The sequence below is a fragment of the Brachyhypopomus gauderio genome, unplaced genomic scaffold (genome assembly GCF_052324685.1).
Source record: "Brachyhypopomus gauderio isolate BG-103 unplaced genomic scaffold, BGAUD_0.2 sc281, whole genome shotgun sequence".
Taxonomy (NCBI): Eukaryota; Metazoa; Chordata; class Actinopteri; order Gymnotiformes; family Hypopomidae; genus Brachyhypopomus; species Brachyhypopomus gauderio.
Genome location: NW_027507102.1, coordinates 1 through 14,689, shown reverse-complemented (window position 1 = coordinate 14,689; position 14,689 = coordinate 1). Strand labels below are relative to the sequence as shown.

General features: G+C 45.8%; 1 protein-coding gene across 1 annotated transcript in view; it reads left to right on the top strand.

The window, feature by feature from the left end:
* Positions 1-14,644, top strand: part of LOC143504522 (cadherin-23-like) — a gene marked incomplete at its 3' end in the record, with an annotated part of 119,040 nt that extends 104,396 nt beyond the window's left edge. Inside the window, exons 9-13 of the mRNA XM_076995926.1 lie at positions 8,740-8,804; positions 8,905-9,142; positions 13,105-13,210; positions 13,475-13,602; positions 14,572-14,644. Coding sequence (XP_076852041.1) covers positions 8,740-8,804; positions 8,905-9,142; positions 13,105-13,210; positions 13,475-13,602; positions 14,572-14,644 — 610 coding nt within the window. The remainder of the gene's footprint in view (positions 1-8,739; positions 8,805-8,904; positions 9,143-13,104; positions 13,211-13,474; positions 13,603-14,571) is intronic.
* Between the last annotated feature and the right edge of the window lie 45 nt (positions 14,645-14,689).

Here is a 14,689-nt window from a genome sequence, read left to right as displayed (position 1 = left end):
TTATTATTCCTTTGTGAGCCCCTCACCCTGTCATGAGTGTGGGACTCTCAGCACGTGAGAGTACATGGCAGACATAACTACCATCACATTAAATGTGGAATAATGAAATAAGAAAACTGGCTCACTGTTGGTGTAGGTTCACATATTATTGCTCATTTACTTTGTTGTAAAATAGTTTATGCACCTTTTAGCGACACTTTAGTGACAGAACCGGGAATGGAACCTTCCACCACAAACAAGCTAATTAATGAGGTAATTTTAGATTGGTACAGTAAGATATGTTACTCCGTGATGTCTTCCTCATTAGTGGTAACGTTACTCACGTACGTAGTGAACCAACAAGCTAGCTGGCTGTGTTCCCCACCACAGCAGGCAGAAGGTCTCGTGGTTGTCCACGTAAGGCAAACGAGACACGCGGGACACAATTAAGAAGCTTACGTGCAGATTACGATGCACAGGGAATCAATCTGTCATTAATCATTTCCTTCACAAGATTTCAGAGCTCTCACACAACATGAGTGAACCACAAATGAACTGCACTAAGACCTCGGGAGGGGGGTTTGTAAGAGAAATCATGAATCTTACACCACTTGAAATGCTGAAATGGCCCAAGTTTTTCACAAAGGCAAATATAGCCAGAGTCAAATGGAATAATTCATTATCGTTTAAAAAATGCAGATGCAACATTAAGAATATTCAACATTCAATCTGAACAGAAGTAATACGAAAATTAGAGGGGGGTTTTGGTAGAATTTGTAAAAAAGAAAAAAACTCATTTATGTAAATTCTTATGAGGCAGTAATAGACAGTGCAGGTTTGTTTCTGTAGCAGCTTCCTGTGTGAGCCGTTACTCTAAAGTCCAGATGCTGATCCTAGTGGCTGCAGTGAAAGTGAGTGAGGCGTGTCTAGAGACTCCACCGTCTGCCGTAGGAAACATTACTCAAGCCCACATGACAGCGAGCACTGAAGGTGAGGACCTCAACGCTGAAGAAGACGTGAGCTACCAGACTTAGTGTTAAGCTTCTGGTATCACATTAACCCTCTGGTATCTGGTATCTTAGCGTTAGCCCTCTGGTATCTGCTGTTTGGGTCTTGCACGCTGCTGTATCACAATGTCTATCCAAACTCCACTAGCCTGGAAACCCCAGGCACTCATGTGGAGAGCCATCAAGCTAAGCCCTTCAATTCAGTGACTCATAGGTGATCCATATCACCCAGAATTGATTGAATCCACTGGTTCTATGTTTGGTTATCTCCCCATGTTTTAATCCCAAATCTGCTCAGTTCCTGTTCTATATAGCCTGTGTTGTGTCTGACAGTGTGTTGTTCGTAGTGTGTTGTATGTAGCATGTTGTATGTAGCATGTTGTATGTAGTCTATTATATGTAGGGTGCTGCATGTATTGTTTTGTATGTAGTCTGTTGTATGTATTGTGTTGTATGTAGTCTGTTGTATGAATTGTTTTATATGTAGCCTGTTGTATGTAGCGTGTTGTATGTAGTGTATGTTATATGTTCATTACCAACCTCTGGTTGCTGTACTTTAGACCTCAGAATCCCATCGTAACAGTCTGCTCTGGTGATGATCTTTGCATGTTTAACTAGACTTTTAGTTTTAGCCACAAACCTTTAAATGTATAAATGTCTTCTCACAGTTTGCTTCTCTTGTCATAGTTGGAAAGGTGACCAGTTCTGAGCCAAAGTTTGTAGAGTAAATCAGCCATTTTTTGTGACAAACAGAATAATTGTAGAGTGAGAAATGACAGCTGTCTTTCTTCACGTGTGAGGGTGGAGGCTCCACTCACTGAGCTAGACGTGAGTGCAGGGGGAATGATGGCTAACAACAACACAGCTAACACACTGTCCACCCATCCACTGATGTCTGGATTTATTTGTGCGTGAGTGTGTGTATCTGTGTGAGTGTGTGCATGAGTGTGTGTGTGCCTGAGTGTGTGTATGTGCATGTGTGTGTGAGTGTGAGTGTGTGTGTGTTGGTGTTAGTGTGCGTGAGTGAGTATGTGTGTGTCTGTGTGAGTGTGTGTGTGTGTGTGTGTGTGTGTGTTAGTGTTAGTGTTGGTGTGTGTGTGTGAGTGCATGTGTCTGTGTGTGTGTGTGTGTGAGTGTGTGTGTCTATGTGTCTGTGTGTGTGTGTGTGTGTGTGTGTGTGTGTGTGCGCGCGCGTGAGTGTGTGTGAATGTGTGTGTGTGTGTGTGTGTGAGTGTATCTGTGCCTGCTATATGGCTGCAGTTATTTCTAGAAGTATTTATGTTAGGGTGGAGTGCTGACTGGCGTTGCCTCTCCAGCTGTCTCCATGCCTGGGAGATTGTGGGTGGGTGTGTGTGGATGTGGGTGGGTGGTGTGGGTGATGTGTGTGGGTGGGTGTGCAGGTGTGGGGGTGTGGGTGGGTGGTGTGCAGGTGTGGGGGGGTGTGGGTGAGGTGTTTATGGTGGTGTGTATTTGACGCTTGGTCTGACAGTAGGTAATTGGTTTCCTCAGACTCTTCCCTCTGCTTTGAAGAAGCAACAGAAAGCAATTTGAGCAGCATGTCAGTTCACATCTGGACACACGGACACACACACACACACACACACACACACACACACATCCCTTTTTAGAAGGAGGAGATTGACCATGTGCTAAGCACACTGTTATTATTTTCACCCACAACTGTCCTTGAACTGTAATCATATGAATGATTCAGATTTACAGACCAAACAATAAGTGGTTAAATAACCAGAAACATGATGATCACACATCAGTCAGAACTGCCATTGTAGAATGGGGATAACATACTGGTCCTCTATAGTGGGATCACACACTGGTCCTCTATAGAGGGATAACATACTGGTCCTCTATAGGGGGATCACATACTGGTCCTCTATAGTGGGATCACACACTGGTCCTCTATAAGGGGATCACACACTGGTCCTCTATAGGGGGATCACATACTGGTCCTCTATAGGGGGATCACATACTGGTCCTCTATAAGGGGATCACATACTGGTCCTCTATAAGGGGATCACATACTGGTCCTCTATAGGGGGATCACACACTGGTCCTCTATAGGGGGATCACACACAGGTCCTCTATAAGGGGATCACATACTGGTCCTCTATAGGGGGATCACATACTGGTCCTCTATAGGGGGATCACATACTGGTCCTCTATAGGGAGATCACACACTGGTCCTCTATAAGGGGATCACATACTGGTCCTCTATAGGGGGATCACATACTGGTCCTCTATAGGGGGATCACATACTGGTCCTCTATAAGGGGATCACATACTGGTCCTCTATAAGGGGATCACATACTGGTCCTCTATAGGGGGATCACACACAGGTCCTCTATAAGGGGATCACACACTGGTCATCTATAGGGGGATCACATACTGGTCCTCTATAGGGGGATCACATACTGGTCCTCTATAGGGGGATCACACACTGGTCCTCTATAAGGGGATCACACACTGGTCCTCTATAGGGGGATCACATACTGGTCCTCTATAGGGGGATCACATACTGGTCCTCTATAGGGGGATCACATACTGGTCCTCTATAGGGGGATCACACACTGGTCCTCTATAAGGGGATCACATACTGGTCATCTATAGGGGGATCACATACTGGTCCTCTATAGTGGGATCACATACTGGTCCTTTACAGGGGGATCACATACTGGTCCTCTATAGGGGGATCACATACTGGTCCTCTATAAGGGGATCACATACTGGTCCTCTATAGGGGGATCACATACTGGTCCTCTATAGGGGGATCACATACTGGTCTTCTATAAGGGGATCACACACTGGTCCTCTATAAGGGGATCACATACTGGTCCTCTATAAGGGGATCACATACTGGTCCTCTATAAGGGGATCACATACTGGTCCTCTATAGGGGGATCACACACAGGTCCTCTATAAGGGGATCACACACTGGTCATCTATAGGGGGATCACATACTGGTCCTCTATAGGGGGATCACATACTGGTCCTCTATAGGGGGATCACACACTGGTCCTCTATAAGGGGATCACACACTGGTCCTCTATAGGGGGATCACATACTGGTCCTCTATAGGGGGATCACATACTGGTCCTCTATAGGGGGATCACACACTGGTCCTCTATAAGGGGATCACATACTGGTCATCTATAGGGGGATCACATACTGGTCCTCTATAGTGGGATCACATACTGGTCCTTTACAGGGGGATCACATACTGGTCCTCTATAGGGGGATCACATACTGGTCCTCTATAAGGGGATCACATACTGGTCCTCTATAGGGGGATCACATACTGGTCTTCTATAAGGGGATCACACACTGGTCCTCTATAAGGGGATCACATACTGGTCCTCTATAGGGGGATCACATACTGGTCCTCTATAGGGGGATCACATACTGGTCCTCTATAAGGGGATCACATACTCTATAGGGGTTTCACAAACATTCTATAAACAAATCACTTTGCAAATATTATATTTCATAATAAATGATATAGGGGAGTGGATTTATTAAAATCTGTGTGTATAAGACACTTTAAGTAGCCACCACCTCCGGGCTGGCTGAGCTGAAGAGGTTCCCACTGAATTCTGCTGATTCTGCAGAGACGTCACGGTTGTGTCGTATGGAGAAGGTCTTTCCTCTCTAACCACACACGTACGCGCATGTGGCTTATAGCCAGACTTCTAATTCAAAGGAAAATGCAGTTTAAGCAGAAAGGGTAACCGTAACACTCATGTCAAACCTGTACTCAGGGCAGTGTGTGTGTGTGTGTGTGTGTGTGTGTGTGTGTGTGTGTGTGTGTGTGTGTGTGTGTGTGTGTGTGTGTGTGTGTGTGTGTGTGTGTGTGTGTGTGTGTGTGTGTGTGTGTGTGTGTGTGTGATAGAGAACTGGCTGGAGTGCTTTGGCTGGAGTGCTTCTCAAACTGATCTGTTGTGGATGTTTCCAGCTGAAGCCTTAAGGCTGTTTAAACAGTGAAGTGTGTCCAGTACACACCTGAACACTCAGCTCTATAACACAGTATGCACCTGAACACGTAGCTCCATAACACAGTACGCACCTGAACGCTCACCTCTATAACACAGTATGCACCTGAACACGTAGCTCTATAACACAGTACGCACCTGAACGCTCACCTCTATAACACAGTATGCACCTGAACACGTAGCTCTATAACACAGTACGCACCTGAACACTCAGGTCCATAACAAAGTACGCACCTGAACACTCAGCCCTATAACACAGTACGCACTTGAACACTCAGGTCCATAACAAAGTACGCACCTGAACACTCAGCTCTATAACACAGTACGCACCTGAACATTCAGCTCAATAACACAGTACGCACCTGAACACTCAGCTCTATAACACAGTACGCACCTGAACACTCAGCTCTATAACACAGCACACACCTGAACACTCAGCTCTATAACACAGCACGCACCTGAACACTCAGCTCTATAACACAGCACACACCTGAACACTCAGCTCTATAACACAGTACGCACCTGAACACTCACCTCTATAACACAGCACACACCTGAACACTCAGCTCTATAACACAGCACACACCTGAACACTCACCTCTATAACACAATACGCACCTGAACACTCAGCTCTATAACACAATACGCACCTGAACACTCAGCTCTATAACACAGTACACACCTGGACACTCAGCTCTATAACACAGTACGCACCTGAACACTCAGCTCTATAACACAGTACGCACCTGAACACTCAGCTCTATAACACAGCACACACCTGAACACTCAGCTCTATAACACAGTATGCACCTGAACACTCAGCTCTATAACACAGTACGCACCTGAACACTCAGCTCTATAACACAGCACGCACCTGAACACTCAGCTCTATAACACAGTACGCACCTGAACACTCAGCTCTATAACACAGCACACACCTGAACACTCAGCTCTATAACACAGAACACACCTGAACACTCAGCTCTATAACACAGTACGCACCTGAACACTCAGCTCTATAACACAGAACACACCTGAACACTCAGCTCTATAACACAGTACGCACCTGAACACTCAGCTCTATAACACAGCACACACCTGAACACTCAGCTCTATAACACAGCACTCACCTGAACACTCAGCTCTATAACACAGTACGCACCTGAACACTCAGCTCTATAACACAGCACACACCTGAACACTCAGCTCTATAACACAGTACGCACCTGCACACTCAGTACTGCATGTGTAACCGAAGGCACAGATGAGAAAGCAGAAATGGAAAGAGCTAATTAAGCCATTGCTAATTAAGACAGCGCAAATTAAGGAAGCACTAATGAAGTTGGCTGTAATTAAGACTGCGCTAGTTACATCTTGCAGAACGTAGCATAACTGTAGAGTGGAACAACTCAGTCGTCTATAAACAGCCTGACAAACACAAACCGTGCTGATGATGTTTACTGCACACTGGCAGTAATCATCAAACACAAAGTGTGTACAACGCCTGCCCTTTTTCCTTCAGCCGTATTTGACATATTTCCCTTCCCGCCTCCGTTGACGTGTGTAGAGCACGCTGGTCTAGCCTTGTCTTGCTTATCTAGACACACAACGCTCACTGACTGGCTTTGATTCACCTCAGAAGCGACTCATCAGGTCAGTGGACTGGAAACGCGTTTCCCTCCAAACCAAAGACAGCACAAGCTCCCAGTTCTGCACAATTTGTAGAACTGCAGGCAGTAACTGACAGATGTGTGTGTGACGTGGGGTTTCTCTGTAAGTGCTGTGCTTATAGAGTGATAGCCTCTAGGTTTTTGTCCGAGTGCTTCTCCTCCGGAACATTCCACTGATGTCCACTGATGAGCTTGTCAGGTTGGCAGTCTCAGAGGTTTCACGTCTTCCTGTTGGTCACCTCCTTCTTTTGTCTGAGCACAAACACTGTTTAGCATCTGCCACTCACAGAGGTCCCACCAGAACGAGAGAGAGAAAGAGAGAGAGAGAGAGAGAGAGAGAGAGAGAGAGACCAGAGCCGTTCTCCCTCACTCAGACTGTTGTGACCCATCTCTCATAACCTGACCATCAGACTGTAGTGATCAGACTGTAGTGAACATATTCAGGGTCATGAGAGTCCAGTTAGCTTATAGCACAGTTGTATAAACATCACTGGTATTGCTGGCTACTCACACACACACACACACACACACACACACACACAGATAAGCATCTGAATAACTGCACACACACCCTGTGACCCTGGAAGCCAAATGCACATTTGCTCAACTGAAACTCCATTACCACGGCAACACCCTACCACGATCCATCTGTGTGCGTGCGTGCATGAGTGTATGTTTGAGTGTGTGTGTGTTCGTGTGAGTTTGTGTGTGTCTGTGTGGGTGGTTGTGTGTGGGGGGGTGAGTGTGTGTGTCTGTGTGTGGTTGTGTGTGGGGGGGGTGAGTGTGTGTGTCTGTGTGTGTGGTTGTATGTGTGGGGGTGAGTGTATGTGTGTGTGTGTGTGTGTATGTGTGTCTGTGTGTGTGGTTGTGTGTGAGTATATGTGTGTGTCTGTGTGGTTGTGTGTGTGGTTGTGCGTAAGTGTGTGTGGGGGGTGAGTGTGTGTGGTTGTGTGTGTGTATGTGTGTGTGTGGTTGTGTGTGAGTTTGTGTGTCTGTGTGGTTGTGTGTGTGTGTGTGTGGTTGTGTGTGTGTCTGTGTGTATGCATGTGTATGTTGTTGTCTGTTGTTGTGTGTGTGTAGGGTAAGGGTTAGCTTCCTCTGGCCTATCACTTCACACCCCTGTGACATCACCCTATCACCTCCACCTCATTACCTCCACCACCCCAGCCTCCAGCCTCCATCATCCCAGCCTCCATCACTCCACCTCTTGCAAAACTGCCCTGTGGTTCTGTGACCCTCCACAGGGTTTAAAAGCAGAGGCACCACCATACAAACAAACCCACATTCCCACTGTAGCATATTTACATATCTGGTAGAGCACACTAACAAATGTTCTACACTGTGTGTGTGTGTGTGTGTGTGTGTGTGTGTGTGTGTGTGTGTGTGTGTTTGTGTGTGTGTGTGTGTGTGTGTGTGTGTGTGTGTGTGTGTGTGAGTGTGTGTGAGTGTGTGTGTGTGTGTGTGTGTGTGTGTGTGTGTGTTTGTGTGTGTGTGTGTGTGTGTGTAAGTGAGGAGGAGGGAGAGAGAACGGAAATGTTTCATCTTCTATTTTGAGAGTGTTGTCTGTAGAGAGACTGTTGTCCCACACCTTTATATATTTATTTTTATAAGTATACCTTCAAAATCAAAGCATGAAAGTTTACCTCCCACACTATGCACTACTGAAGATGCATACACACATGATCACACACACACCTAGATTCATTGCGTGTGTGTGCATCTGTTGTGGGGTAGAGGACAGGGCAGCCATCTGGTTAGAGCCCTGCACACCCTGGATAATGTGTGTGTGTGTGTGTGTGTGTGTGTGTGTGTGTGTGTGTGTGTGTGTGTGTGTGTGTGTGTGTGTGTGTGTGTGTGTGCGCTATTGTTAATCGTGCAGAACTAAAGACTTTCTGCCATGTGTAGTGTGTCCATTTGGTGGTTCTGACTCACTGACTCTTACTGAACAAAGACTAAAATCACCAGTACACTAACTCTCAGTGCTTCACACACGCACACATTCACAGTATACACAGTGTATTTAAGATTTTGTTCCCTCTCTTCATTCTCTCTCTCTCTCTCTCTCTCTCTCTCTCTCAGGCTGTAGATAATGACTTTGGCACATTTGGTGTAGTACGTTACTACTTCAGTGATGATCCAGACCAGTGAGTTTATCCTTGCTTCCACTGTCATTAACTCCACACCACCCTGGTAGCTCCACCCTCTACCTGATTTTCTATGATTGCTACATTACTCCACCCCCAGGTTTTCATTGGACGCTGAGACAGGCTGGGTGACTCTCCGAGACCGGCTGGACTTTGAGCTGGTGCGGCGCTACACACTGACGGTGCTGGCTCGTGACGGCGGTGGTGAAGAGACCACCGGCCGTCTGCGCGTCAACGTGGTGGACGTGAACGACAATCCCCCCGTCTTCCAGAAGGACAGCTACATGGGCTCCCTGATGGAGAACCAGCAGTCCCCACAGCAGGTGGCCCGCGTGAGGGTGAGTCTGTCCTGAAAAGAGTCACCTCCATGACCAGCGTGAGGGTGAGTCTGTCCTGAAAAGAGTCACCTCCATGACCAGCGTGAGGGTGATTCTGTCCTGAAAAGAGTCACCTCCATGACCAGCGTGAGGGTGATTCTGTCCTGAAAAGAGTCACCTCCATGACCAGCGTGAGGGTGAGTCTGTCCTGAAAAGAGTCACCTCCATGAGTGTCATACACAGCTTCACCAGCACTAACTGTATATACTCCACCTGTTCACCTGATCATCATAGCTGTATATTATCAGACTTCTTTGTGGAGTAAATGAAAATGTAAGAATGTATAGATAGGGTGTTAGACACCCAGAACTTCATATTAAAGGAGCAACAAGCATGATGTATTTATGGATCAAAATGAGAACTCCTGGGTCTCAGGCTTAACCCCTAGTGTCTCAGGGTTAGAGTCTCAGAGTCACACTGTGACATGTCTCAGGTTTAAAGAGTCTCAGAGTCACACTGTAACGTGTCTCAGGTTTAAAGAGTCACACAGTCATAATGACGTGTCTCAGGTTTAAAGAGTCTCAGAGTCACACTGTAACGTGTCTCAGGTTTAAAGAGTCACACAGTCATAATGACGTGTCTCAGGTTTAAAGAGTCTCACAGTCATACTGACGTGTCTCAGGTTTAAAGAGTCACAGTCACACTGACGTGTCTCAGGTTTAAAGAGTCACACAGTCACACTGACGTGTCTCAGGTTTAAAGAGTCACACAGTCACACTGACGTGTCTCAGGTTTAAAGAGTCACACTGTGATGGGTATCAGGTTTGTCTCAGCTGGGTGGAAGGAGTGTTCAGTGATTTCCTCTGTTGCTAAGTAGCTTTATTCTTTCTCTCTTTCTCTCTCTCTCGTTACTCTATCAAAACATCTGCCTGTTTTTCATCTTAATACCTAGACCTACACCAGACCAGACCAGACCAGACCTAGACCTAGACCTAGACCAGACCATACCAGACCTACACCTAGACCAGAGCTACACCTAGACCAGACCTAGACCAGACCTAGACCAGATATAGACTAGACCTAGACCAGATCTAGACTAGACCTAGACCCAAGCAGTCTAATACTGCAACTGTAGGTGTCACAAAGACACAGCATTGTTTATAAATCTGTTTCAGAAGTTTTTTATTTATATTTATTTTAAATGTCATGTGCTTTTGAAGAATTATTACAAGAGTAATTTAGTACAGAAGTACTGAAATAGCAGCCATCAAATACATGTCACTGAGTGTTTAGAGCTTACATATCAGCTGATTGTGACCTTGGGCATCAGTAAAGTCCTGCTGTGTGTGCACTTTACACTGGAGGAACTACATTTCTTCAGACTACTTGGTCCCGTTCATATTGTTTTTATGGAATTTGGAATCAATATAGTGTGTGTGTGTGTGTGTGTGTGTGTGTGTGTGTGTGTGTGTGTGTGTGTGTGTGTGTGTGTGTGTGCGCGTGTGGTCTTGTGTGTGTCTGCGTGTGTGTGTGTGTGCGTGTGTGCGTGTGCGTGCGTGCGTGCGTGCATGCGTGCGTGTGTGTGTGTGTGTGTGTGTGTGCAGTTAGATAACTGTAGTCCTAAAGCTACAGTATTCATATAGTGCTAAGATAATGGTTGTGTGTGAGCTGGATGTGAAGTGTCAGCTGTGTGTCCAACAAATGGCTAAAGAGAGAAGAAGAGGGGAGGAGAGGAGATGAGGTGAGAGGAGAGGAGAGGAGAGGCCAGGAAGAGGAAGGGAGGTGGGGAGAGGTGGGATGTAGAGACAGGGTAGAGGTCAAAACCCAGGTTTCTCCCCCTGGGGCAGAAGATAGTCCTGACTCTTTAAGGGAAGAATCTGATTTCATTCTCCATCACACAACCTCTGTTCCCTCAGTCAAATTTGCTTTTACCACAAACCATTTAAATAAAAGGAATACATCAGAAAAAAATCACAAAGACTGTGGATGCGTTGCTAAAGAAACACATATAGTGTATGTCTGTGTTCAATAAATACACATGTAACTGTTTTGTTAGGCACCTGTGCAGTGTGTGTGAAGTCCCCTCATCAGTTGCTAGGAGCAGTCCCACCTCCTGGATAAACCCAGGACTCCTGGATAAATGCAGGCTTTCTGGATAAACCCAGGTCTTCTGGATAAACCCAGGCCTTCTGGATAAACCCAGGTCTTCTGGATAAACCCAGGACTCCTGGATAAACCCAGGTCTTCTGGATAAACCCAGGACTCCTGGATAAACCCAAGCCTTCTGGATAAACCCAGGCCTTCTGGATAAACCCAGGCCTCCTGGAGAAACCCAGGCCTTCTGGATAAACCCAGGACTCCTGGATAAACCCAGGCCTTCTGTATAATCCCAGGCCTTCTGGATAAACCCAGGTCTTCTGGATAAACCCAGGACTACTGGATAAACCCAGGACTCCTGGATAAACCCAGGACTACTGGATAAACCTAGGCCTTCTCCAGATACAGGAGCATCCAATGCTTGGGTTTAATTGAATTTTGCTAAGTTTACATTAGAAAAAAAATATTAATTTTAGCATGTTTTATCATTTTTTTCACATTTGAAGTCCAGAATCATATTGGTTGTATCTGATTGTGTATTGTAAATACAGTAGTTTCATTTTTTAATATGAGCTGAATTGCTAGTTGCTTTGCCAAATGGGTTATTGTGCTGAATGCAGTTTAGTCACAGCCATGGGAATGATTTTCCCGTTAACAGTGTGAGCTGATATTTTCCTCCTTTATTTTAGGTCCCTTTAAGTCTCTTTTGTATTTGCTTGGTCTTGTTTTTGTTCTGGTTTCTGTTCCTTAAGTGTTGACCTGACAGTTTTCCTGTCAGCACTGATTTCAGCATTTCCTGTAGTAGTATGGAGGACCATTCTGGGGAATGACAGGTTTCACAGAAGCATGTCCACTTCCCTTTAAAGTATACACCAAATGCTCTTATGGATGGACGTTAAAAGCCCTCTGAGTGAGGACATGACACATGTTGTGCAGAGAAGCAGGTGTCTTCCCAGTGTGGAAGATTCAGGCACCTCCCAGTATTACGTCCCAGTATCATTGAGGCTGAGGTGACTGACACACAGCTAGGGTCCCTGAGTCCCCATTCTAACTGATTTGTGACTCTCTCTTTATCTCTCTCTTTCTCTCTCTCTTTCTTTATCTCTCTCTCTTTCTGCCATTGTCTCTGTCTAACACGCATGCACTTCCTTGGTCCAGAGTTCATGGAGTTAGCATAGCCACTTCCTCATCATGTCATTTGCATAAGCTCAGTGTCGCCTTTTCTCATTGGCACGTTGCCAATGTGGCATGGAACCCATTTCAGTACATCAGTACATCATCATCATCATCATCGTCATCCTTGATCCCTGATCCTGCGTCTCTGTCAGTGTTTTATCCGTTAGTGGTTTGTCCGTGTCAATGTTTTATCCATGTCAGTGTTTTATCTGTTAGTGGTTTATCCGTGTTAGTGTTTTATCTGTGTCAGTTTTTATCCATTAGTGTTTTATCTGTTAGTGTTTTTATCTGTTAGTGTTTTATCTGTGTCAGTGTTTTATCCGTGTCACTGTTTATATCCATGTTAGTGTTTATGTCACACTGGGGCTGTTTAATATGTTGCATCACAGCATCTGAACTCTGAACCCTGTTGCATTAAAATCGTTATAAAGGTTTGTGATGATTGGCAGGTCATCTGTGTTTACTTTGTCATAGCTGAGCTGTGTGGTAAATCAGTAGTTGTAAACAGTAGTTGTAAACAGTAGTTGTAATCAGTAGTTGTAAACAGTAGTTACTTATGATTTAGACCCATTGATTTGCCAACAGCTGTTCTTCTTCTCTGTTTCTATCCCATTTTCTCTCTCCTTCTCTCTATCTCTCTCTTTCTCCATACCCTCTGCCTCTCTCTCTCTCTCTCTCTCTCACTCTCTCACTCTCTCTCTCTCTCTCAGGCGACCGACGAGGACTCTCCCCCTAATAACATCCTGACCTACTCCATCATCTACGCCTCCCAGTTCCTGGGTTATTTCAGCATCAGCCTGGTGGAAGGATACGCAGGTATGGTGGAAGGATACGCTGGTATGTGGCCCTCAGGCTAAAGCAGCTGCCTTTCACACTTTAATGGCAATTTCACATACAGCCAAATGGCAGACACACTTGTGTCCCACTGCATGACCCCTGTTATTACCGGAGGCTTTTAGCCGAGCCTGCCCACGGGCAGCACTCGGGCTCCTGGAAGCGGCCGGATCTCTTTATGTGTGATGGATCGCTCCGTGGTGACGTGCGGAGTGATGTGAGTTCACTCTGCTCTCCTGTTCTCAGTCATCATGGTGACCAGACCTCTGGACTACGAGCAGGTTTCTAGTGGGATGATCTACCTGACCCTGATGGCCAGGGACGGGGGGAATCCAGCCCTCAACAGCACCGTGCCCATCACTGTAGAGCTGCTTGTGAGTACTGTAACCCCCCTCTTACATGTCTGGATGGGATGTTCAATAGGAATGTGGTTATTTGTAAAGTGCAATAGGCAAAAACCGCAGTTCACAAACACCCAAACTCAAGGGTTTGGGGTTAGAGGGTTTGGGTTTACATGGTTAGGGTTTACAGGGTTTGGGTTTACATGGTTAGGGTTTAGAGGGTTTGGGTTTACATGGTTTGGGTTTAGAGGGTTTGGGTTTACATGGTTAGGGTTTAGAGGGTTTGAGTTTACAGGTTTAGGGTTTACAGGGTTTGGGTTTACATGGTTAGGGTTTACATGGTTTGGGTTTAGAGGGTTTGGGTTTAGAGGGTTAGGGTTTAGAGGGTTTGAGTTTACAGGTTTAGGGTTTACAGGGTTTGGGTTTAGAGGGTTTGGGTTTAGAGGGTTAGGGTTTAGAGGGTTTGAGTTTACAGGTTTAGGGTTTACAGGGTTTGGGTTTAGCTGACAATAAATGCTGTTTCTTCTTACGTTCCTTTTAGTCACCAGTATAAACGCTTTTCCTGTATTAAATGGAAACCAGCAGGTACATTGGGCAAATACTGAATAATCATGCTTTAAGAAAACATACGCTACACAAATACATACAGCAGATGAATATACATGTGGTAGGATGTGACTCCCTGTGCTGATCAGTGTTCCCTCGTCCATACTGACATCTTATTGGCTGCTGAGGTACTTAGCAACAGAGCAGGATAGGCAGAAAGCCTGACAAGGCCAGAACTATAGGGTAGATGTGCTTTTGTGTGTGTGTGTGTGTGTGTGTGTGTGTGTGTGTGTGTGTGTGTGTGTGTGTGTGTGTGTGTGTGTGTGTGTGTGTGTGTTTGTGTGTGTGTGTGTGTGTGTGTGTGTGTGTTATGGACAGGGTCCCCAAAGTATGTGCGGTAATTCTGTAACGCTGCGCTAACTTCTTCATATCTGTGTGTGTGTGTGTCTCTCTCAGGATGAGAACGATAATCCTCCTGAGTTCAGCCAGCCATCATACATCGTCAGGATCTCGGAGAACATGGTTGCAGGTTCGTGTAAACCTTCATCTTCCAGGCTGGTGTTTTGAATCCCTT